Source organism: Oncorhynchus gorbuscha, linkage group LG03, assembly GCF_021184085.1.
Source record: "Oncorhynchus gorbuscha isolate QuinsamMale2020 ecotype Even-year linkage group LG03, OgorEven_v1.0, whole genome shotgun sequence".
Taxonomy (NCBI): domain Eukaryota; kingdom Metazoa; phylum Chordata; class Actinopteri; order Salmoniformes; family Salmonidae; genus Oncorhynchus; species Oncorhynchus gorbuscha.
The window spans coordinates 100,052,324-100,076,656 of NC_060175.1; the positions used below are offsets into that span (position 1 = coordinate 100,052,324).

The 24,333-nt window shown below is 41.0% G+C and overlaps 1 protein-coding gene across 6 annotated transcripts in view; it reads left to right on the forward strand.

Moving 5' to 3' along the window:
- LOC124032363 (zinc finger protein 335-like) overlaps positions 1–24,312 on the forward strand; it is a 45,162-nt gene extending 20,850 nt beyond the window's left edge. For 3 of the 6 annotated variants that reach the window (XM_046344716.1, XM_046344720.1, XM_046344721.1), the window contains exons 17-35: positions 307–467; positions 741–961; positions 1,649–1,748; positions 1,947–2,035; positions 2,363–2,497; positions 5,776–5,933; positions 6,072–6,195; positions 7,186–7,392; positions 7,847–7,989; positions 9,531–9,673; positions 9,900–10,192; positions 12,131–12,274; positions 13,267–13,372; positions 14,307–16,132; positions 21,903–22,214; positions 22,427–22,556; positions 22,669–22,778; positions 22,962–23,008; positions 23,660–24,312. In XM_046344716.1, the coding sequence (XP_046200672.1) occupies positions 307–467; positions 741–961; positions 1,649–1,748; positions 1,947–2,035; positions 2,363–2,497; positions 5,776–5,933; positions 6,072–6,195; positions 7,186–7,392; positions 7,847–7,989; positions 9,531–9,673; positions 9,900–10,192; positions 12,131–12,274; positions 13,267–13,372; positions 14,307–14,428 (2,146 nt within the window). In that variant the 3' untranslated portion in view covers positions 14,429–16,132; positions 21,903–22,214; positions 22,427–22,556; ... (1 more) ...; positions 22,962–23,008; positions 23,660–24,312. Of the gene's footprint in view, positions 1–306; positions 468–740; positions 962–1,648; positions 1,749–1,946; positions 2,036–2,362; positions 2,498–5,775; positions 5,934–6,071; positions 6,196–7,185; positions 7,393–7,846; positions 7,990–9,530; positions 9,674–9,899; positions 10,193–12,130; positions 12,275–13,266; positions 13,373–14,306; positions 16,133–21,902; positions 22,215–22,426; positions 22,557–22,668; positions 22,809–22,961; positions 23,009–23,659 lie in introns of all 6 variants that reach the window. The other 3 variants (XM_046344717.1, XM_046344718.1, XM_046344719.1) reach the window with 3 other exon arrangements.
- The last annotated feature ends 21 nt before the right edge of the window (positions 24,313–24,333 follow it).

Sequence of the window (24,333 nt, forward strand, 5' to 3'; positions counted from 1 at the left end):
TTAGCGGAACATAGCCCCTTAGCGGAACGTAGCCCCTTAGCGGAACGTAGCCCCTTAGCGGAACGTAGCCCCTTAGCGGAACGTAGCCCCTTAGCGGAACGTAGCCCCTTAGCGGAACATAAACCTAGTCAGTCCTGTGAGGCCATGGTGGTGTTCAGTACACACTGGGGCAAAAACAATTTGCACCGTGAAAGAAAAATCTACTTCGAATTCACCCTGTTTCAAAAGCTTTTTCTCCAACAATACATGACACAGTCAACATGTTTGGATTCAAGACCTGCGATCTAATGCATGTTTCTATTCCAGGTTCAAGTGTGAGTTCTGTGACTATGACTGTGACAACAAGAAGCTCTTGCTCAACCACCAGCTGTCCCACACAAACGACCGGCCCTTTAAATGTGACTACTGTAAATACTCCACCTCTAAAGAGGACTTCCTTGTCTCACACCTGGCCATCAAACACACAGGTGAGTCACCAATGATTTGATGACAGTTGGCACAATAGCTAGCCTAGAGGCTAGCGAGACGGAGCAGTAGCCAAAAGGTTGCTGGTTCAAACCACAGGCCTAGTGTACAGTGGGAACTGAACTGCTGGTCTCTGATCTCCTGTCATTGTACCCTTGATTATGGCACTCAACCCCTTAATTGCTCTCCATCCAGGGGGCGCTGCACTGAGACTGAGCCTGTGCCTCTCAGTGGCTAATGCGTGTTTCCGTTTGTAAAACATTTCTTCCTCCCAGGAGAGAAACCGTTCTCCTGTGAGATGTGCCACTTCATGACGAAGCACCGTAAGAACCTGCGTCTGCATGTCCAGTGTCGCCACCCGGAGGCGTTTGAGGAGTGGAGCGCAACGCACCCTGAGGAGCCCGTCAGGCGGAGGAGGAGACCCTTCTTCACCCAGCAACAGATAGAGGAACTCAAACAGCAACATGACGACACACCGGGCCTACAGAACACTATAGTACGTCTGGAGAGCCTGGTCCCAGATCTGTTAGGGTTGATTCGATGCATAGCCTGGTCCCAGATCTGTTAGGGTTGATTAGATGCATAGCCTGGTCCCAGATCTGTTAGGGTTGATTACAGGCATAGCCTGGTCCCAGATCTGTTAGGGTTGATTAGATGCATAGCCTGGTCCCACATCTGTTAGGGTTGATTAGATGCATAGCCTGGTCCCACATCTGTTAGGGTTGATTAGATGCATAGCCTGGTCCCACATCTGTTAGGGTTGATTAGATGCATAGCCTGGTCCCACATCTGTTAGGGTTGATTAGATGCATAGCCTGGTCCCACATCTGTTAGGGTTGATTACAGGCATAGCCTGGTCCCACATCTGTTAGGGTTGATTACAGGCATAGCCTGGTCCCACATCTGTTAGGGTTGATTAGATGCATAGCCTGGTCCCAGATCTGTTAGGGTTGATTACAGGCATAGCCTGGTCCCAGATCTGTTAGGGTTGATTAGCCAACTCCTATGATCTCTGGCATGACAGATATGTTCCATGAGAATGACCGTAGCAGTTGGAAGATATCACAAACTGATCTGTAAACAGGGAGCTTCTCTTGCATTTCTATGCTTTGGAATTTGAAAAGCTGCAGGTTCTGAATAGATAATCTGCAGGCCTGTGACTCTGTTTTTTTCCCTGTGTTAGCTGGCGGTGGATCCTGATACACTACAAGCCATGCAGACAATGCAGAACGCCTCAGTCTCCCAAGATGCAATGGGAAACACCACCATCATCTACGAACAGGGTCAGTGATTCCTGCCATACAAAAGGACAGACACAAATGACATGGAGGGAAAAATACCTTTTTATGGCTCAATATAAATGTATTGTCTCAACAGAAATGGGTCAGTTGATCTCCTCCAAACACATTAACAACATTTGCATGTACTGTATATTATATTGAGTGCAAGGCATGACTGAGACTCTCTCTCCATCTCCACAGCCGGAAACTCAGACCTGTCAGCCCAGAATGCTCTGGATCTGCTGTTGAATATGAGCAACGCCAGAGAGCTGGTGGGAAATTCACTGCAGGTACTGCCCAAAGCTTTGGTTTTTACATCCTGACAAGGTTCTATCCTGCCCTCTATCTGACAATCCATGGTTAGTTGATCGATCCATGGTTAGTTGATCGATCCATGGTTAGTTGATCGATCCATGGTTAGTTGATCGATCCATGGTTAGTTGATCGATCCATGGTTAGTTGATCGATCCATGGTTAGTTGATCGATCCATGGTTCGTTGACCGATCCATGCTTTTTTGACCTATCCACCTAAGGAGCAGTAGACATGCTATGGTCTGCGTGAATAGGAATGCATCTAGTTTCTGTCTATGAGCAGCCTTTCTGTCTGTCACCTCAGGTACAGGTGTTGAAGTCGTCTGACTCCAATGTTCTAGAAGCAGGCTCCTGGACGGGCGTTACCTCGGCGACAGGGGGAGGGCAAAAAGTAGTGACCTTTCACGTGTCTGAGACCGGCGAGACCCTGGTGCAGGAGGTACATTTATGACATATATTATTATATACTAGTATTATGCTATTATTATAGTATACTATTATTATGATATATTATTGTATATTATATACTATAATATTATTATATACTAGTATTATGCTATTATTATAGTATACTATTATTATGATATATTATTGTATATTATATACTATAATATTATTATATACTAGTATTATGCTATTATTATAGTATACTATTATTATGATATATTATTGTATATTATATACTAGTATTATGCTATTATTATAGTATACTATTATTATGATATATTATTGTATATTATATACTAGTATTATGCTATTATTATAGTATACTATTATTATGATATATTATTGTATATTATATAATATTATTATATACTAGTATTATGCTATTATTATAGTATACTATTATGATATATTATTGTATATTATATACTATAATATTATTATATACTAGTATTATGCTATTATTATAGTATACTATTATTATGATATATTATTGTATATTATATACTATAATAATATATTATTATATACTTATTATAGTATATTATTATGATATATTATTATTATAATATATTATTATATACTTATTATAGTATACTATTATAATATATTATTATATACTTATTATAGTATTTTATTATGATATATTATTATATACTTATTATAGTATACTATTATAATATATTATTATATACTAGTATTATGCTATTATTATAGTATACTATTATGATATATTATTGTATATTATATACTATAATATTATTATATACTAGTATTATGCTATTATTATAGTATACTATTATTATGATATATTATTGTATATTATATACTATAATAATATATTATTATATACTTATTATAGTATATTATTATGATATATTATTATTATAATATATTATTATATACTTATTATAGTATACTATTATAATATATTATTATATACTTATTATAGTATTTTATTATGATATATTATTATATACTTATTATAGTATACTATTATAATATATTATTATATACTAGTATTATGCTATTATTATAGTATACTATTATTATGATATATTATTGTATATTATATACTATTATAATATATTATTATATACTTATTATAGTATATTATTATTATAATATATTATTATATACTTATTATAGTATACTATTATAATATATTATTATATACTTATTATAGTATATTATTATGATATATTATTATATACTTATTATAGTATACTATTATAATATATTATTATATACGTATTATGATATATTATTGTATACTATTATGATATATTATTATTATTATTATACTATTATTATGATATATTATTGTATACTATTATTGATATATTATTATATATTATTATATACTATTATTATATTTATTATTATAGTATACTTATATTATTATATACTATTATTATAATATATTATATACTATTATTATGATATATTATTATATACTATTATTATATATTATTATTATAATATGTTATTGTATACTATTATTGATATATTATTATATATTATTATATACTATTATTATATTTATTATTATAGTATACTTATATTATTATATACTATTATTATAATATATTATATACTATTATTATGATATATTATTATATATTATTATTATAATATGTTATTGTATACTATTATTGATATATTATTATATACTATTTTTATGATTTATTATTATAGTATACTACCCATACATAGAATGTATGCACACATGACTGTAAGTCGCTTTGGATAAAAGCGTCTGCTAAATGACATATATTATTATATTATATTATTATTATATACTATTATTATTTATTATATACTATTATTATTATTTATTATATACTATTATTATATATTATTATATACTATTATTATATTTATTATTATAGTATACTTATATTATTATATACTATTATTATTATTATTATATATTATTATATACTATTATTATGATATATTATTATGATATATTATTATATATTATTATTATTATAATATGTTATTGTATACTATTATTATGATATATTATTATGATTTATTATTATATATTATTATTATAATATATTATTGTATACTATTATTGATATATTATTATATACTATTTTTATGATTTATTATTATAGTATACTATTATTATTATATATTATTAATACTATTATTAGTATTTATTATATACTATTATTATTTATTATATACTATTATTTTATATATTATTATATACTATTATTATTATTTATTATATACTATTATTTTATATATTATTATATACTATTATTATGATATAATAAATTATATTATGATTTATTATTATGATATACAATTATTATGATATATTATTGTGATATATTGTTGTATACTGTTATTATTGTATATTGTTGGATATTGTAATTATTGTATATTTGCTGCAGTTACTTTTTAGAGTTTGATTTATCATGGGCGTTTGATTTATCATGCGCGTTTGATTTATCATGGGCGTTTGATTTATCATGGGCCTTTGATTTATCATGGGCCTTTGATTTATCATGGGCCTTTGATTCATCATGGGCGTTTTGATTTACATTTACATTTAAGTCATTTAGCAGACACTCTTATCCATGGATTTATCATGGGCCTTTGATGTATCATGGGCCTTTGATTTATCATGGGCTTATCATGGGCCTTTGATTTATCATGGGCCTTTGATTTATCATGGGCTTATCATGGGCCTTTGATTTATCATGGGCGTTTGATTTATCATGGGCTTATCATGGGCCTTTGATTTATCATGGGCCTTTGATTTATCATGGGCCTTTGATTTATCATGGGCCTTTGATTTATCATGGGCCTTTGATTTATCATGGGCCTTTGATTTATCATGGGCCTTTGATTTATCATGGGCCTTTGATTTATCATGGGCTTATCATGGGCCTTTGATTTATCATGGGCGTTTTGATTTATCATGGGCGTTTTGATTTATCATGGGCGTTTTGATTTATCATGGGCGTTTTGATTTATCATGGGCGTTTTGATTTATCATGGGCGTTTTGATTTATCATGGGCGTTTTGATTTATCATGGGCGTTTTGATTTATCATGGGCGTTTTGATTTATCATGGGCGTTTTGATTTATCATGGGCGTTTTGATTTATCATGGGCCTTTGATTTATCATGGGCCTTTTTACTTCTAGATGACGTTGTGTGTTTTCGACTGTGTTGTCTGTTCTGTTTGTTGGTGTTCATCTTTGTTTTTCACACAATCAAAATGTTAATCACCCAAACAATGATCCATTAGGTCCAGGATGTGCAGGAGGGTTATGAGGCAGGGACCAATGAGAATGGAGAGATCACCCAGGTGGCCATCCAGGCCTATGAGGGGGCAGAAGGCTTCAGTGTGTTGGAACAGGTGGAACAAGCTACAGAGGAGATCCACAGCACCGGACCTGGGTACAGGTACAACACCATGGTCTCACCAGCGTCGTGTTTAGTAGAGCAATGTGAGAGAGACAAGTTGGACAAGTTCAGGAAGTTCAGGAAGCACTCCCTTGTTTTCACTGCGTTCCTATGTGTGTGTGTGTGTTGTGTTTTCAGCAGTGGCGAGGGCAGTCCTCAGCCCATGGAAGAAGAGGAGGAGGGAACAGAAATAGTCAGAGAGAATGGAGAAAAGTACTACCTGACCTCCGGGCTAGGGGATGGGGTGCTGCAGCAGGTCGAGGTAAGCCTGAAGGGAACCACCGCATCCATAGCTCTGTCTATGAGTGGTTACATTTATCCAGTCCCGTCCCTCAGCTTTATACCAAACCATGTGGTCAGGATTGTGACTTTTTGGTTCTGTTGGGTTGAACAGAAAATGGCTGAGAGGTCATCAGTGGAACATTTTAGGAAGGTTCTACTAGACTATTTTTGCTGTTCCAGACTAATTTTCATGATTGGGCAGAAATCCTGTGAACTTGGGCTAGGATCAGTACGTCGGGTCTCGTGTAGTATGAGCGGGTCAGATACGCATCAATGATGGCTGTTCCGTTCTCCAGACTTCTGTCAGATGTCCCGATTTTTAGTACATTTTCGGACATGTCAGAAATGTTGGTGGTGCGATTTTGTAGTCTGAACTGCGCTACGACGCGCAAATGGGCAAAGGGCTACTGCCAATAGCCAATGAGCACTCAGCATGTGAGACCAAAACGACGACGGTGAAGAGGAAGTCATCATCATCATCAACTAGCAGCAGCAAGGCACCGTGTGGACTGAAGTGATGGGAGACAGACTGGTGGAGCTGTGGAGAGAACACTGCTGGCTTTTCAATATTAATATTATTCAATATTTTATATGACCTCTAATTCCCTCTGTAGAATCGAACGTCCATATTTTCCACGTCTGCCCAACCATTGGCTGGTCCATAATTTTAGAAAATTGATTTTTTTTTATTTTTTATGATAATAATGCAGCAGGGAGTCATGGTGTAAAGTGAGCACACCACGTCCTGGGGTTTAGGATGGACGGAAGGAAAGATCTGGGATCAAGGAAATGTGAGCAGGTCCAAGTTGTTAAGATTTTAGAAGTCATGTAGTTTATGCCTCGGCTGCAGAAAGCCGTCTCACCCTGGGGCATCTAGACAGAGGGAGGATATCAGAACCAAGTCCACAGAAAGTCTGCGTTCTGATAAGTCTCATCCTCACGCTCTTTCTTTCTCTCACTCTCTCTCCAGCTGAGCAGTGAGGCCCCGGGTTCTCCCTCCATGGTGGGTTCTCCCCAGCAGAACCAGCTCAACCCTAAGAGGTTCTCCTGTCGTATCTGCATGGAGTCGTTCCACGGCCGCAGTGACATGGAGAACCACAAGAGGGCCCATATCGACCCCTCCACCTTTAAGTGTCCCGACTGTGACTTCACTGCCTCCTCCTGGCCAGTTGTCAAGGTGGGGGGGTAAACTATCTTTGATCAGCTTTGAGACATTTTAATTACATGGTGAATTACATGGTGAAATACATGGTGAATTACATGGTGAATTACATGGTGAAATACAAAAGGGTTTTTCTTGATTTCTCTCATCCTTGCCTCCTTGAAGAGAAGGTCTGAGGGGATGGAGACTGGGCACGGGGAGGGGGCTAGGAGATGGGGCAGATGGGGGGCTAGGAGATGGGGCACGGGGAGCGGATAGGAGATGGGGGTCGGCTAGGAGACGGGGCACGGGGGGCTAGGAGATGGGGGGCGGCTAGGACATGGGGCGTGAGGGAAGTCTTTTGACAGTCACCACATAGATAGAGGTTGAATGTATCGTTTACAGCCTGTAAAGGCAGCGTTGACCTTGTCCTGATCTACAACTACTTCCAAAGCATTTCAACACATGGTTGTCCCATTCCTTTCCCCAGACCCACATGGTCATGCATGCCTACCTGAGACCTCACAAGTGTCCCAGCTGCAGCTTTGCCTCCAAGAACAAGAAGGATCTGAGGAGACACATGATGACGCATACCAACGAGAAGCCCTTCACCTGCCAGATCTGTGGACAGAGGTATGTACCCAAAGACAGTCAGATTGCAGATTTCTCTTGTTCTATTAAGGATTATAGATACAGTGCACTGAAGAAATTCCCTACACAAAGGCATTGATTGGTGTAAACATAAGCTAAAGCAGTGATGACACTGGTGTGCCTTGAGGAACTATGAGGTGTGCCCTGAGGAACTATGAGGTGTGTCCTGAGGAACTAAGAGGTGTGTCCTGAGGAACTATGAGGTGTGCCTTGAGGAACTATGAGGTGTGTCCTGAGGAACTATGAGGTGTGTCCTGAGGAACTATGAGGTGTGTCCTGAGGAACTATGAGGTGTGTCCTGAGGAACTATGAGGTGTGTCCTGAGGAACTATGAGGTGTGTCCTGAGGAACTATGAGGTGTGTCCTGAGGAACTATGAGGTGTGTCCTGAGGAACTATGAGGTGTGTCCTGAGGAACTATGAGGTGTGTCCTGAGGAACTATGAGGTGTGTCCTGAGGAACTATGAGGTGTGCCTTGAGGAACTATGAGGTGTGCCCTGAGGAACTATGAGGTGTGCCTTGAGGAACTATGAGGTGTGCCCTGAGGAACTATGAGGTGTGCCCTGAGGAACTATGAGGTGTGCCTTGAGGAACTATGAGGTGTGCCTTGAGGAACTATGAGGTGTGCCCTGAGGAACTATGAGGTGTGCCCTGAGGAACTATGAGGCGTGCCCTGAGGAACTATGAGGCGTGTCCTGAGGAACTATGAGGTGTGCCTTGAGGAACTATGAGGTGTGCCCTGAGGAACTATGAGGTGTGTCCTGAGGAACTATGAGGTCTGTCCTGAGGAACTATAAGGTGTGCCCTGAGGAACTATGAGGTGTGCTCTTGACACTTTCCCTAATCTGAACACTCACTTATAAATGGTTAACTTTTTATTTAGGAGAACCAGTGACCCTAGAAGGAAAAATCCCTCCTAGAATAGCCAGGCACACGTGTAAGAGGCTGTTACATTTTGTATCATTTGAGGGGCGCGCATCACGAGTCAAGTAATTTTGTATAATTTTTACTTGGTCTGTAAGAACCATTAGTAAGTCTGATGTTAGGTTTAGCTGTGCCAGCCTAATCAAATATATGTATCCATCACGGTGGGACCTTTTTACGAAGCAGAAAGCCGCTCGTCTTAAGCCCAAATTGTTGAAAAGTAAAGACCCGTGCATATCAAGTTATTATATTGCGTATTCGCCAGACGCTCTTAAAGGGGCACACACAAATTAATCATCATGAGTAAGGAGCTATAACAGTAGTTCAAATCAACACTACTTAATCTATTTTTTTAATATATTTTTTTTAACTAAGTTTGTACTGAAAAATGATGATTTGCAGTATGGATCAGATGAGATGGAGGGCATGACAGCTGTGTCACAGTTCCAAAAGGTATGGGAACCACTGGGCAAGAGAAAGGTTCCCCCATATTTCTTACACCAGTCCTTTCCTTTTAATTTTTTTTTTTTATCATGAGGGGATGTGAAAAAGTGCACACATGGTGGTATGATTTAGTGAATCTCCATGTTATTCTTTCAGGTTTAACCGTAACGGCCATCTCAAGTTCCATATGGAGCGACTCCACAGCCAGGACCCTCCGACAAAGAAGAGCCGCTCTGGTGCAGGCTCCCAGCAGACCATCATAGTTAACAGTGACGAGGAGGCTCTCGCCACGCTACAGTGTAAGGGAACCTATACACTAGCACACATACACAGATCATTTCACTGGTTGAATATGTCAATCTCCATCCATACCATCTGACATTCTAGTTGATATACTGTACCCACACCCTAGGGCAATACACATAGTTCCCTCAAAGGTGGTTTGAAATGCTCACATTTTAATGTTATTGTATGGTAGCCATTAGCCCATTGTCTGACCTGGTCTTTGTCCCTGTGTGTCTCCAGCAGCTCTGCAGGCAGGACAGACTATCAGCCCAGAGCAGCTCCAACAGGCCTTGAGTCAGGACCACATCATAATGGCCCAGGAACAAACCTTGGGTCAGGACCACATCATAGTGTCTCAGGAACAAACCTTGGGTCAGGACCACATCATAGTGTCCCAGGAACAAACCTTGGGTCAGGACCACATCATAGTGTCCCAGGAACAAGGCCTGGAAGACCAAGAGGAGGCCACGTACATTCAGCAGATCACCACAGTGGACGGACAGACGTTACAGTACATGACAGGAGACAACCAGGTGACTGATGTACACTGTAGATCGGGGGCGTCAAACTGGGGGGTGATGTACACTGTAGATCAGGGGTGTCAAACTGGGGGTGGGGGGTGTACACTGTAGATCAGGGGTGTCAAACTGGGGGGGTGTACACTGTAGATCAGGGGTGTCAAACTGGGGGGGGGGGCAGGAGGTCTTCAATGACCGCACTGTAAATCATTTATATTTTCTCACCACTAAAATTAGCTAAAAAGTCCTCTATCCAGTACTTTAGAATTTTCAATGTTCCATGACTATCTATCTTTCATTTCTGTGATTTATTTGTGAGCTGAACACAGTCAATAAACTGTATGAATGTGTAGATCCATCGTATTTTATGAACAGTTTTAGAGAATTTTAAAGTAATATTGAGTTCAAAACCACAAACGTTTATTTATTTATTTATTATAATTTTTTACTCAAACCAACCACGGGCCGGATTGGACCCCCTGTCGTACTGGATGTTTGATACCCCTGCTGTAGATAGAGCTATATCTAGATACCAGAGGTGGCTAGTGGATAGAGATATAGGAGGACGGTCACATGGTTTCCATGTGTTCGATATCTTTCCATCCGTTCCATTCCAGCCACTACAATGATCCCGTCCTCCTATACTTCTACCCACCAGCCTCCTCTGCTAGATACATAAAGTAGATTCCTTTACAAATGGAGCTAGATATGACTACTTACAGTGTATTTGGGAAGGATTCAGACCTCTTGACTTCTTACACATTTTGTTACTTTACAGCCTTATTCTAAAATGGACCAAAACATTATAATTCCTCATCAATCGCCCTCGCAGGTCTCGTTCCTCTCCTTCGTCCTCCCAGGTCTAGTTTCCCTCCTTCGTCCTACCAGGTCTAGTTCCCCTCCTTCGTCCTCCCAGGTCTAGTTCCCCTCCTTCGTCCTCCCAGGTCTAGTTCCCCTCCTTCGTCCTCCCAGGTCTAGTTCCCCTCCTTTGTCCTCCCAGGTCTAGTTCCCCTCCTTCGTCCTCCCAGGTCTAGTTCCCCTCCTTCGTCCTCCCAGGTCTAGTTCCCCTCCTTCGTCCTCCCAGGTCTAGTTCCCCTCCTTCGTCCTCCCAGGTCTAGTTCCCCTCCTTCGTCCTCCCAGGTCTAGTTCCCCTCCTTCGTCCTCCCAGGTCTAGTTCCCCTCCTTCGTCCTCCCAGGTCTAGTTCTCCTCCTTCGTCCTCCCAGGTCTAGTTCCCCTCCTTCGTCCTCCCAGGTCTAGTTCCCCTCCTTCGTCCTCCCAGGTCTAGTTCTCCTCCTTCCCCCTCCCAGGTCTAGTTCTCCTCCTTCCCCCTCCCAGGTCTAGTTCTCCTCCTTCCCCCTCCCAGGTCTAGTTCTCCTCCTTCGTCCTCCCAGGTCTAGTTCCCCTCCTTCGTCCTCCCAGGTCTAGTTCTCCTCCTTCGTCCTCCCAGGTCTAGTTCTCCTCCTTCGTCCTCCCAGGTCTAGTTCTCCTCCTTCGTCCTCCCAGGTCTAGTTCTCCTCCTTCGTCCTCCCAGGTCTAGTTCTCCTCCTTCGTCCTCCCAGGTCTAGTTCTCCTCCTTCTCCCTCCCAGGTCTAGTTCTCCTCCTCCCTCCCAGGTCTAGTTCTCCTCCTTCTCCCTCCCAGGTCGAAATCCCCTCCTTCGCTCCCTCCCAGGTCTAGTTCTCCTCCTTCTCCCTCCCAGGTCGAAATCCCCTCCTTCGCTCCCTCCCAGGTCTAGTTCTCCTCCTTCGCCCTCCCAGGTCGAAATCCCCTCCTTCGTCCTCCCAGGTCTAGTTCTCCTCCTTCGTCCTCCCAGGTCTAGTTCTCCTCCTTCGTCCTCCCAGGTCTAGTTCTCCTCCTTCTCGCTCCCAGGTCTAAATCCCCTCCTTTGCCCTCCCAGGTCTAGTTCTCCTCCTTTGCCCTCCCAGGTCTAATTCTCCTCCTTCGCCCTCCCAGGTCCAGTATATCATCTCTCAGGATGGAGTCCAACACTTCCTACCTCAGGAGTACGTGGTGCTAGCAGACGGGAACCACATCCAGATGTCAGATGGACAGATCATCCAGTATGAGCATGATGGGGCCTTCCTGCAGGAGCAACAGGTGAGGGAGAGAGGACCCCCAAAAACAAAATGACTCAATCCAGAATAAATATTTCTTTTTTAATATAATTATGTAATGGAAAGGTGCTATACAGTGCCTTCGGAAAGTATTCAGACCACGTGGGTAGGCAGGGTAGCCTAGTGGTTAGAGCGTTGGACTAGTAACCGGAAGGTTGCAAGTTCAAACCCCCAAGCTGACAAGGTACAAATCTGTCGTTCTGCCCCCGAACAGGCAGTTAACCCACTGTTCCTAGGCTGTCATTGAAAATAAGAATTTGTTTTTAACTGAATTGCCTAGTTAAATAAAGGTTAAAAAAAAAAAAATATATATATATATATATATATAAGGTCCCACAGTTGACAGTGAATGTCAGAGCAAAAACCAAGCAATGAGGTAGAAGGAATTGTCCGTAGAGCTCCGAGATAGAAAGGATTGTGTCGAGGCACAGATCTGGGGAAGGGTACCAAAACATTTCTGCAGCATTGAAGGTCCCAAGAACACAGTGGCCTCCATCATTCTTAAATGGAGTTTAGAACCACCAAGACATTTGGCTGCCCAGCCAAACTGAGCAATCAGGGGAGAAGGTCCTTGGTCAGGGAGGTGACCAAGAACCTGATGGTCACTCTGACAGAACTCCAGAGTTTCTCTGTGGAGATGGGAGAACCTTCCAGAAGGACAACCATCTCTGCAGCACTCCACCAATCAGGCCTTTATGTTAAAGTGGCCAGGCGGAGGCCACTCTTCAGTAAAAGGCACATGACAGCCCCCTTGGAGTTTACAAAAGGCACCTAAAGGATTCTCAGACCTTGAGAAACAATATTCTCTCCTCTGATGAAGGCAAGATTGAACTTTACAATAAGTCTGTAAAGTAACATAATGTGGAAAACTCAAGGGGTCTGAATACTTTCTGAATGCACTGTATGTGCATTGCTTACTCTATTGTTTGAAAACCGTATGTTAGATTGTTAACTGTTTGTCAAACTGTCTTGCAGATTGCCCTGAGTCATGACGGGCAGATCCAGTATCTTCCCATCAGTTCAGAACAACAGATGGTCAGTCCTGAGGACCTGGAGGTTGCTGAACATTCTGCCGTTACTGGTATGTTAACACGCGGTCTGCTTCATACACGCGGTCTGCTTCATACACGCGGTCTGCTTCATGCACGCGGTCTGCTTCATGCACGCGGTCTGCTTCATACACGCGGTCTGCTTCATGCACGCGGTCTGCTTCATACACGCGGCCTGCTTCATACATTTGACCAGGGTTCTCAACTCCTGCCAGCTACGGGATTTGCAGGCTTTACTTCCAACCCTGTAGCAACACCTGGTTCAGTCCTTCCAACCCTGTAGCAACACCTGGTTCAGTCCTTCCAACCCTGTAGCAACACCTGGTTCAGTCCTTCCAACCCTGTAGCAACACCTGGTTCAGTCCTTCCAACCTTGTAGCAACACCTGGTTCAGTCCTTCCAACCCTGTAGCAACACCTGGTTCAGTCCTTCCAACCCTGTAGCAACACCTGGTTCAGTCCTTCCAACCCTGTAGCAACACCTGGTTCAGTCCTTCCAACCCTGTAGCAACACCTGGTTCAGTCCTTCCAACCCTGTAGCAACACCTGGTTCATGTTATCCCGAGGGCTTCTGAGTGGCGCAGCGGTCTAAGGCACTGCACCTCAGTGCTAAAAGCGTCACTATAGACCCTGGTTCGATCCCCTGCTGTATCACAACCGGCCGTGATCGGGAGTCCCATAGGGCGGCGCACAATTGGCCCAGCTTCGTCCGGGTTAAGGGAAGGTTTGACCGGGGTAGGCCGTCACTGTAAAATAAGAATTTGTTCTTAACTGACTTGCCTAGTTAAATACAAATCCTCATGTTCTCTATACGTAACACCAGGATTTGTTGATTATTTGAATCAGTGGTTTTAGAGGGGACGGGCTGGACCAAAAGGGCTCAAGAACTGGAGGTTGAGAACCTTGAAGTGGTTGTTCTCTTGTCAGTTTATTAACACTACCTGCTCTCCCTCCCTCTCTGTTCCAGCGGTAGCAGATGCAGCCTTGCAACAGACCCAGACGGTCTATACAGAGGCCACACAAGAACAGCTGGAGCAGCTACAACAGCAGGGAATCCAGTATGATGTCATCACCTTCACCGATGAGTAGAAGACCCTCTGTCGAACGGATGGAAGTCGGGAGGGATGGCTCTCTGTGATTGCGGACTTGTCTCCTAGCCTGATGTCCGTATGTAGTGCAGGACTAGTACGGTGGAACCACGCTGACCAGTGACCTCCAGCATGGTTCGACAGGATCGGCCCGAGCGAGACTGCAGAGAATCTACAAATCATTGTGTAAAATCATCCAAAACAGCTACTCATTATGCGATCAAGATTGGCAAATCTTGGCAGGGTCTTGCCTAGGTCCATCCCCCAGAACACACTGCTCTACTCTCTAGAAGCTCTGCCGTGCTTCAGATACCCAGAACCCACTCCTCTACTCTCTAGGAGCTCTGCCATGCTTCAGATACCCATAACCCACTGCTCTCTCTCTAGGAGCTCTGCCGTGCTTCAGATACCCAGAACCTACTGCTCTACTCACTAGGAGCTCTGCCGTGCTTCAGATACCCAGAACACACTGCTCTACTCTCTAGGAGCTCTGCCGTGCTTCAGATACCTGGGATGAAAGAAGCAGCCCTAGAGAGGATTCTAGTGGCTGGTAGATCTATCACTCATAGTGGGAGTGTTGAATAGATGAACTCTCACTGTTAAGTAGATCTATAAACAGAAGCTTTTGTCAATTCTAAATATTGTACCCGTCGCCTTATGTTAATCAATAGGGGTTGATGTACATTAAAGAACAAAGTTACACACGGTTGGATGATCTAGACTGTGTCTGAAATGCCACCCTATTTCCTACATAGTGCACTACTTTTGACCAGGGCCCTTCAAAACTGGTGCACTAAATAGGGAATAGTTTGTATTTTGGTACGTAGGCGTACTCTGTAATTATTTAAGATCTGCGGTTTCCTCAACACCTGCTTTGACTTGCAAGACAATGTCACAAAAGAAGAAATTAAAATGGACTGTGAAGACTGCCTCTGGAGGATCGGAGGACTATCAGACTACAGGGTTGATTGTGATTTGTGGTTTAAAAGGAGTGGTTAATCATTTGGTCATTTGTACATATCTTTTTGCATATGAAGCATTTTGTTCCATGATTTGCTTAAATGAAAATTGCTGAATAAGCTAAAAGCTGATGCCAAATAAATCACAACATTTACATATGAATCATTTTGCAGACGCTCTTATCCAGAGCGATTTACAGGAGCAATTAAGTGCCTTGCTCAAGGGCACATCGACAGATTTTCCACCTAGTTAACGCAAAGATTCAAACCAGTGACCTTTCGGTTTCTGGCTCGGTGCTCTAATCGCTAGGCTAGCTGCCACATTACTACATTCTGTCAGATCTTTCACTTCCCTTATTGTGATTTTGTTTTCTTATGCTTTCATTTTGACCAGATAATTTAGTTTTTTTCTATGACAAAAACATTCTAGAGGTATTGTGATACTACTTGAAACTGTGATACCTGAGCTGGTACCGTGACAACAGTACAACCAATCATCCTTCTACTCTAAGCCAATAATAAGTGTTCTGAAACTTGTAAATTACAAGTTAGAGAGACCCCCCCCCCCCCCTTCCCAAATGAAGGAAGTGAATCACAAGGCTGGTCTCGGAACAATACAGTAAAAGACCTGTCAACTTCAGTTGCCATTTTTTGGTTGGAGACTAGGATGTGTGGGGACAGCTGCACAGCCTCAGTGAGTACTTGACTGAAGATGAAGATTCTCTTTCTCTTGATTCTTCTATTAGGTGAGATTTTATCCAGTTTTGTCTCATTTAAGATTTTTTTTTTAAATATATATATAAATAAAAATATATATAAAATTTGTGAGAGACCCACATGAAAAAATTATCTAGTATACTGTAGTGTTTTTGCAGACTGTACTATACTGTAGTATTTACTGTAGTGTCTTTGCGGTATAACTAGTATTTACTGTAGTGTTTAAATATATATTATTATCTTTGGCATTGAGGCTTTCTCCTTCAGGAATCCTACTGGAGAAATACTAAATCCTTGTTCACACTTCAAACCTTAATGCTCTAATCAGTTCTGTTTTCAAAATCTATTTTGGACAACTGACTGTCCGAACAGCAAGTTACAAATGACCAAATTAGATCTGTGTGTTCAGACAGCAGTCATTTGCTGACACTGCTACGCTAGTTGTCATAGTAACGACAGGAAGTTTCACAGTTGCTTTGAATGTTCAAAATCATCGTGTAAAAACACTTTTAAAGCCTCAAAAGGACAAAGATGATCCAAGTTTCAAAACAAGTTATTTTTGTTTAGTCACAGCAGTTAGCGAGCTAGTTAGGTACAGCGCATTCAAAAATAATTCACACCCCTTGACCTTTTCCACATTTTTGTTTTGTTACAGACTGAATTTAAAATGGACTCAATTGAGATTGTGTGTCACTGGCCTACATATTACATAGTGAATAAGTATCCAACGCCTTTGTAATGGCATGGACTCACTCTGTGCAATAATAGTGTTTAACAGGATTTTAAAATGGCTACCTCATGTCTGTAGCCCACACATACAATTAGCTCTAAGGTTCCTCAGTCGAGCAGTTCATTTAATTTCAAACACAGATTCAATCACAAAGTCCAGGGAGGTTTTCGCAAAGAAGGACACCTATTGGTAGATGGGTAAAAATAAAAAGCAGACATTGAATATCCCTTTGAGCATGGTGAAGTTATTAGTTACCCTTCAGGTGGTGTATCAATACACCCAGTCACTACAATGATACAGGTGTCCTCCCTAACTCCGTTTACTGGAGAGGAAGTAAACCGCTCAGGGATTTCACCATGAGGCCAATGGTGACTTTAAAACAGTTTATAGAGTTTAATGGCTGTGATAGGAGAAAACTGAGGATGGATCAACAACATTTCTAATTACTCCACAATATTAACCTAAATGACAGAGTGATAAGAAGGAAGTCTGTACAGAATACAAATATTCCAAAATAGGCATCCTGTTTGCAACAAGGCACTGAAGTAAAACTGCAAATGTGGCAAAGGTAGTAGAGCCAAGGACTGGCAACATTCTAGAGGAAAACCTGGCTCAGTCTGCTTTCCAACAGACATTGGAACAATTCACCTTTCAGCAGCATAATAACCTAAAACAGTTGTGATTTAAATCTGCTTGAATATCTGTGGCAAGACTTTGAAATGGTTGCCTAGCAACGATCAACAACCAATTTGACAGAGCTTGAAGAATTTTGAACAGAATAATGGGCAAATATTGTACATTCTAGGTGTACAAAGCTCTTAAAGACTTACCCAGAAAGACTCACAGCTGTAATCGCTGCCAAAGGTGATTCTAACATGTATTGACTCAAGTCTGAATACTTATGTAAATCCAATATTTTTTTTTTATGTGCAAAAAAATCTAAAACAGCTTTTCACTTTTATTATGAGGTATTGCGTGTAGATGAGTGAGGGAAACATATATATTTAATCTTAATTAATTGCATTCATGGTGTTAACTTCTTGACGCTACCCATCCCTTTAGCGGGATAATTGTCATCAACAACCGCTGAATTGTAGAGCGCCACATTCTAAAAATATTTATATTCATGAAATCACAAGTGCAATCTAGCAAAACACAGTTTAGCCTTTTGTTAATCCACCTGTCGTGTCAGATTTAGAAAATATGCTTTAAAGCGAAAGCAATCCAAGCGTTTGTGTAAATTTATCGATCGCTCAACAAAACATTATGAACACCTAGCATCAAGTAGCTTGGTCACGAAAATCAGAAAAGCAGAAAAGCGATCAAATTAATCGTTAACCTTTGATCTTCGGATCTTTTCACTCACACGACTCCCAGTTACATAACAAATGTTCCTTTTGTTCCATAAAGATTATTTGTATATCCAAAATACCTCTGTTTGTTTGGCGCGTTATGTTCAGAAATACACAGGAAAGAGTGGTCACGACAACGCAGACAAAAATTCCAAATGGTATCCGTAATGTCCACAGAAACATGTCAAAGTTTTTTTATAATCAATCCTCAGGTTATTTTTAAAATATATAATCAACCGCAACTGTCTTTTTCAGTAGGAGAGGGAATGGCAATGGCTGCCCAAACTCTGTTGCGCAAACAAAATGCTGCTGGCATCCAGCCATACAATGACGCGATGTTATCGTTCTCGCTAATTTTTCAAAATAAAAGCTTGAAACTATGTCTAACGACTGTTGACACCTTGAGGAAGCGAAAAAAAAAGGAATCTGGTTGATATCCCTTTAAATGGAGCAAAGATAACTCTATGTTCCATAGCCTTTCAAAATAGAAGCCACTTCCTGGTTTGATTTTCCTCAGGGTTTCTCCTGCAATATCAGTTATGTTAAACTCACAGACTATTTTGACAGTTTTGAAACTTTAGAGTGTTTTCTATCCTAATCTGTCAATTATATGCATATTCTAGAATCTGGTCCTGAGAAATAGGGCTTTTACTTTGGGAACGTTATTTTTCCAAACATAAAAATAGTGCCCCCTAGCTTCAAGAGGTTAAACAACAATGTGGAATAAGTCAAGGGTTATGATTCATTTCTGAAGGCACTGTAGGAAGGTGGCTTGAAATGGCTTTTTGGCTGTTCACAATGCAGGAAAAATAACAGATTTTAATCAGATATGCAAAAAAAAACTTAAAAGAGCACATTTTCCATAACCTGTAGGTAGGACTGGGGTCTGAATGGATTCTTCTCTCTTTTCAATAACCTGTAGGTAGGACTGGGGTCTGAATGGATTCTTCTCTCTTTTCAATAACCTGTAGGTAGGACTGGGGTCTGAATGGATTCTTCTCTCTTTTCAACCTGTAGGTAGGACTGGGGTCTGAATGGATTCTTCTCTCTTTTCAATAACCTGTAGGTAGGACTGGGGTCTGAATGGATTCTTCTCTCTTTTCAATAACCTGTAGGTAGGACTGGGGTCTGAATGGATTCTTCTCTCTTTTCAATAACCTGTAGGTAGGACTGGGGTCTGAATGGATTCTTCTCTCTTTTCAATAACCTGTAGGTAGGACTGGGGTCTGAATGGATTCTTCTCTCTTTTCAATAACCTGTAGGTAGGACTGGGGTCTGAATGGATTCTTCTCTCTTTTCAATAACCTGTAGGTAGGACTGGGGTCTGAATGGATTCTTCTCTCTTTTCAATAACCTGTAGGTAGGACTGGGGTCTGAATGGATTCTTCTCTCTTTTCAATAACCTGTAGGTAGGACTGGGGTCTGAATGGATTCTTCTCTCTTTTCAATAACCTGTAGGTAGGACTGGGGTCTGAATGGATTCTTCTCTCTTTTCAATAACCTGTAGGTAGGACTGGGGTCTGAATGGATTCTTCTCTCTTTTCAATAACCTGTAGGTAGGACTGGGGTCTGAATCGATTCTTCTCTCTTTTCCATAACCTGTAGGTAGGACTGGGGTCTGAATGGATTCTTCTCTCTTTTCAATAACCTGTAGGTAGGACTGGGGTCTGAATGGATTCTTCTCTCTTTTCAATAACCTGTAGGTAGGACTGGGGTCTGAATGGATTCTTCTCTCTTTTCCATAACCTGTAGGTAGGACTGGGGTCTGAATGGATTCTTCTCTCTTTTCAATAACCTGTAGGTAGGACTGGGGTCTGAATCGATTCTTCTCTCTTTTCCATAACCTGTTGGTAGGACTGGGGTCTGAATGGATTCTTCTCTCTTTTCAATAACCTGTAGGTAGGACTGGGGTCTGAATGGATTCTTCTCTCTTTTCAATAACCTGTAGGTAGGACTGGGGTCTGAATGGATTCTTCTCTCTTTTCCATAACCTGTAGGTAGGACTGGGGTCTGAATGGATTCTTCTCTCTTTTCAATAAGCTGTAGGTAGGACTGGGGTCTGAATGGATTCTTCTCTCTTTTCAATAAGCTGTAGGTAGGACTGGGGTCTGAATGGATTCTTCTCTCTTTTCAATAACCTGTAGGTAGGACTGGGGTCTGAATGGATTCTTCTCTCTTTTCAATAACCTGTAGGTAGGACTGGGGTCTGAATGGATTCTTCTCTCTTTTCAATAAGCTGTAGACAACACAATATGTTCTATACTTGGCATGTAGGTCTCTCACTTATGGGTGGCACAAAATAACATATGGGGAAAGAGCAGGGTGCATTCAGAAAGTATTCAGACCCCTTGACTTTTTCCACATTTTGTTACGTTACAGCCTTATTCTAAAATGTATTAAATGTTTTTTCCTCATCAATCCACACATAATTTTAAAAACAGTTTATATTTTTTTATTTGATCAAATGTATTCAAATACCTTATTTACATAAGTATCAAGATCCTTTGCTATGCAACTTGATCCTCCTTGAGATGTTTTCTGCAACTTGATCCTCCTTGAGATGTTTTCTGCAACTTGATCCTCCTTGAGATGTTTTCTGCAACTTGATCCTCCTTGAGATGTTTTCTACAACTTGATCTTCCTTCAGATGTTTTCTACAACTTGATTAGAGTCCACCTGTGGTAAATTCAATTGATTTGGACATGATTTGGACAAGGCAAACACTTGTCTATATATGGTCACACAGTTGACAGTGCATGTCAGAGCAAAAACCATGCCATGAGGTCGAAGGAATTGTCCGTGGAGCTCCGAGACAGGATTGTGTTGAGGCACAGATCTGGGGAAGGGTACCAAAACATTTCTGCAGCATTGAAGGTCCCCAAGAACACAGTGGCCTTTATGGTAGAGTGGCCAGACGGAAGCCACTCTTCAGTAAAAGGAATATGACAGCTCGCTTGGAGTTTGCCAAAAGGCACCAAAAGGATTCTCAGGCCACGAGAAACAAGATTCTCTGATCTGATGAAACCAAGATAACATTCTTTGGCCTGAATGCAAAACATCACTTCTGGTGGAAACCAGAACAAGACCATCACTACATTGAATCATGGTGGTGGCAGCATCATGCTGTGGGGATGCTTTTCAGTGGCAGGGCCTGGAAGACTAGTCAGGGTAGAGGGAAAGATGAACGGAGCAATGTACAGAGAGATCCTTGATGAAAACCTGCTCCAGAGTGCTCAGGACTTCAGATTGGGGTGAAGGTTCACCTTCCAGCAGGACAACAACCCTAAACACACAGCCAAGACAACACAGGAGTGGCTTCAGGACAAGTCTCTGAATGTCCTCGAGTGACCCAGCCAGAGCCCGGACTTGAACCTGATCGAACATGAAAATAGCTGTGCAGCGACGCTCCCCATCCAACCTGACAGAGCTTGAGAGGATCTGCAGAGAAGAATGGGAGAAACTCCCCAAATACAGGTGTACCAAGCTTGTAGTGTCATACCCAAGAAGATTCAATGCTGTAATTGCTGCCAAAGGTGCTTCAACAAAGTACTGAGAAAAGGGTCTGAATACTTATGTAAATGTGATCGTTAAGTTTATTTACATTTTAATATGTTTCTATAGTAAGTACTGTATAATATGATATAGTTAACTAGTATTTTTTCATGTGGGGGGGGGGGATCTGCTTGTTTGTAATTTCTTAGTGTGTTTGTTTGATAGATGTCCCTGAGATGGAATCACAACAGAGGACGGTGGTGAATGGACAAGCGTTGCTGAGATTTGTCTTTCCTCCTTTCTACAACGGTTATGAGAAGTTCTGTTCTAAACTATATCCTTGGGGAGTTTCTGTTATTGTGAATACCAGAGGATATGTCAACGACTTCTACGAGGGAAGAGTATCCACAACCGAATACAACGGTGGAATGGACGTTGTGATATGGAATTTAAAGCCAGTGGACACTGGCGACTACAGGTGTGCTATTGTGACCATTGGATGGAATCATATCTACAAAGACTATAACCTCCAGATTGGTAAGAATGATCATAAATAAATCATACCATATCTCATATGAAGTTTCATCTGGGGTTAGAAAGTTATTCTGTTGTATTCTAGGAACTGTGATATTGTAAACCAGTCAGTGTTGAAGACAAATAAATCTGTACAGGATGAGGAAGTCACCTTTTTAAAAATAACAACATAACTGTATTGAAATGAGTGCTTATTAAAGTCAGTCTCTGTTTAGATAGTGGTCGACGTAGCGGTCCAGTATCCCCTCGACCTCCGGTCAGGTCAACCATCAGCCCCTTCGTCTTCTCTTCCTCATCAGACACCTCTGGGCCTGTTTTCACCAAGGACCACAGTGACAGCCCCAGGTGCAATCTCTCCCTAACACTGGTTCATTATTCCTCCTAGTTGATCATATTTCTGGGAGCGTTTTAATGCCTGTGTTAATATGTTGTCATGTTTGTCTAATTCACCTGGTAGTGTTCCCTGGAGCTTTGGTTTACCACTAGCTGCAGGTCTTTGCATCGCTATGGTGATTGTGATCAGCTCAGTAGTCCTTGTTGTGGTTCATCACAAAATCATCACGAAAAGTAAGAGGACAATCCTTCAGTGTTTCATAGGTGAATTGCTGTTCATGTTGAAATCATTTTTCAAATGCGTAGGCTATGACCTTTTTAGCCAGTAGCAACGATTTAAAAAAAATAATAATAATAATTGTAGCACTGTGTCTGTTCTTTGTTTTTAAATTGATGTAATAACCTCGTTCTTCGCAGAGAAATGTGGAGCAACTTCCAGTGACTCAGCTGCACACATCCTCTCAGTAAGTGCTAAAGGTGGACTTTTGTCTCTGTGACTCAGTGTCAAATGTCTTTTGTCTCTGTGACTCAGTGTCAAATGTCTTTTGTCTCTGTGACTCAGTGTCAAATGTCTTTTGTCTCTGTGACTCAGTGTCAAATGTCTTTTGTCTCTGTGACTCAGTGTCAAATGTCTTTTGTCCCAGAAGCAACAACCAAAGAATAATTATTGTGTTTGAACTTGACGTTGCCATTATGTATTTTCCCTGTTGACGTCTTCTGTCGTACGGAACAGTTTATAAACTACTTATATGTATTGTTACTCATAACGTTTACCTTAAAGTCCCAATGCTGCCATTTTTATCTCATCAAAACATATGTGCGTAAGAATTAGGTACCTTACTATAATAGATGTTTCATTTAAACGGGCAAAAATATATTTCTCAAGCAATAGGACTTTCTGGGATTGTTCTAAGTGGGGACAGTCCTGCCCATGCAAACCTGATGATTTTAGAAAGTCCTGTCCTGTGTAGAATGTATTTTCAACCAGCAACTATCAGGAAATGGCATTGATCACATGTGTTCTCACTTTCAGTGTTAGTTTCAGTGTTATTGCACAACAGCTGATGAAACTATGAAAACACAGGAAAAACTGAATTTAAATATGTAATATGCAGGATGTCCTTCAGGAGGAGAGCAGTATTGTCTACACCACAGTGGACTTCAAGCCTCATGAGAACCATACCACTGAGCTGTATGCTAACCTACAGACACTCCGCAGCCCCAGAAGCACCGACTCACACAGAGAGCCTGCTGGGACAGTGGTGTACTCCACACTGGCGAGCAACCAACGCTGAACCCCATTATCTTTCTGATGATCCCAGAACTCCAATGTTTGAAAACCTGCATTGTATAACCTCAACCTGGTTTATGGCTCTATTCAATCAGATCCACTTTAGTCGATGATTAAAGTGGGGTTTTTTTTTGCGGTATTGGAGGTGGAACTGCCTACAGGTTTATCAAATCCACAAGCGGCTCCGGGCATTATAACTAAAGGTGGACACTGCCATTGGCTGCACGGTGTCACAATAATAGAAAACCCACGCAGCTTTGTTTACAAGTTTGAACACTGCAATGTGAGATGTAATCTACACCTCGAATGAGGCTGATAATCATTTTTTAATTTGAGCGTCATTATTTCTGTTTATAAACTGGGTGGTTCGAGCCCTGAATGCTGATTGGCTGACAGCCGTGGTATATCAGACCGTATACCACGGGTATGACAAAACATTTATTTTTACTGCTCTAATTACGTTGGTAACCAGTTTATAATAGCAATAAGATACCTCAG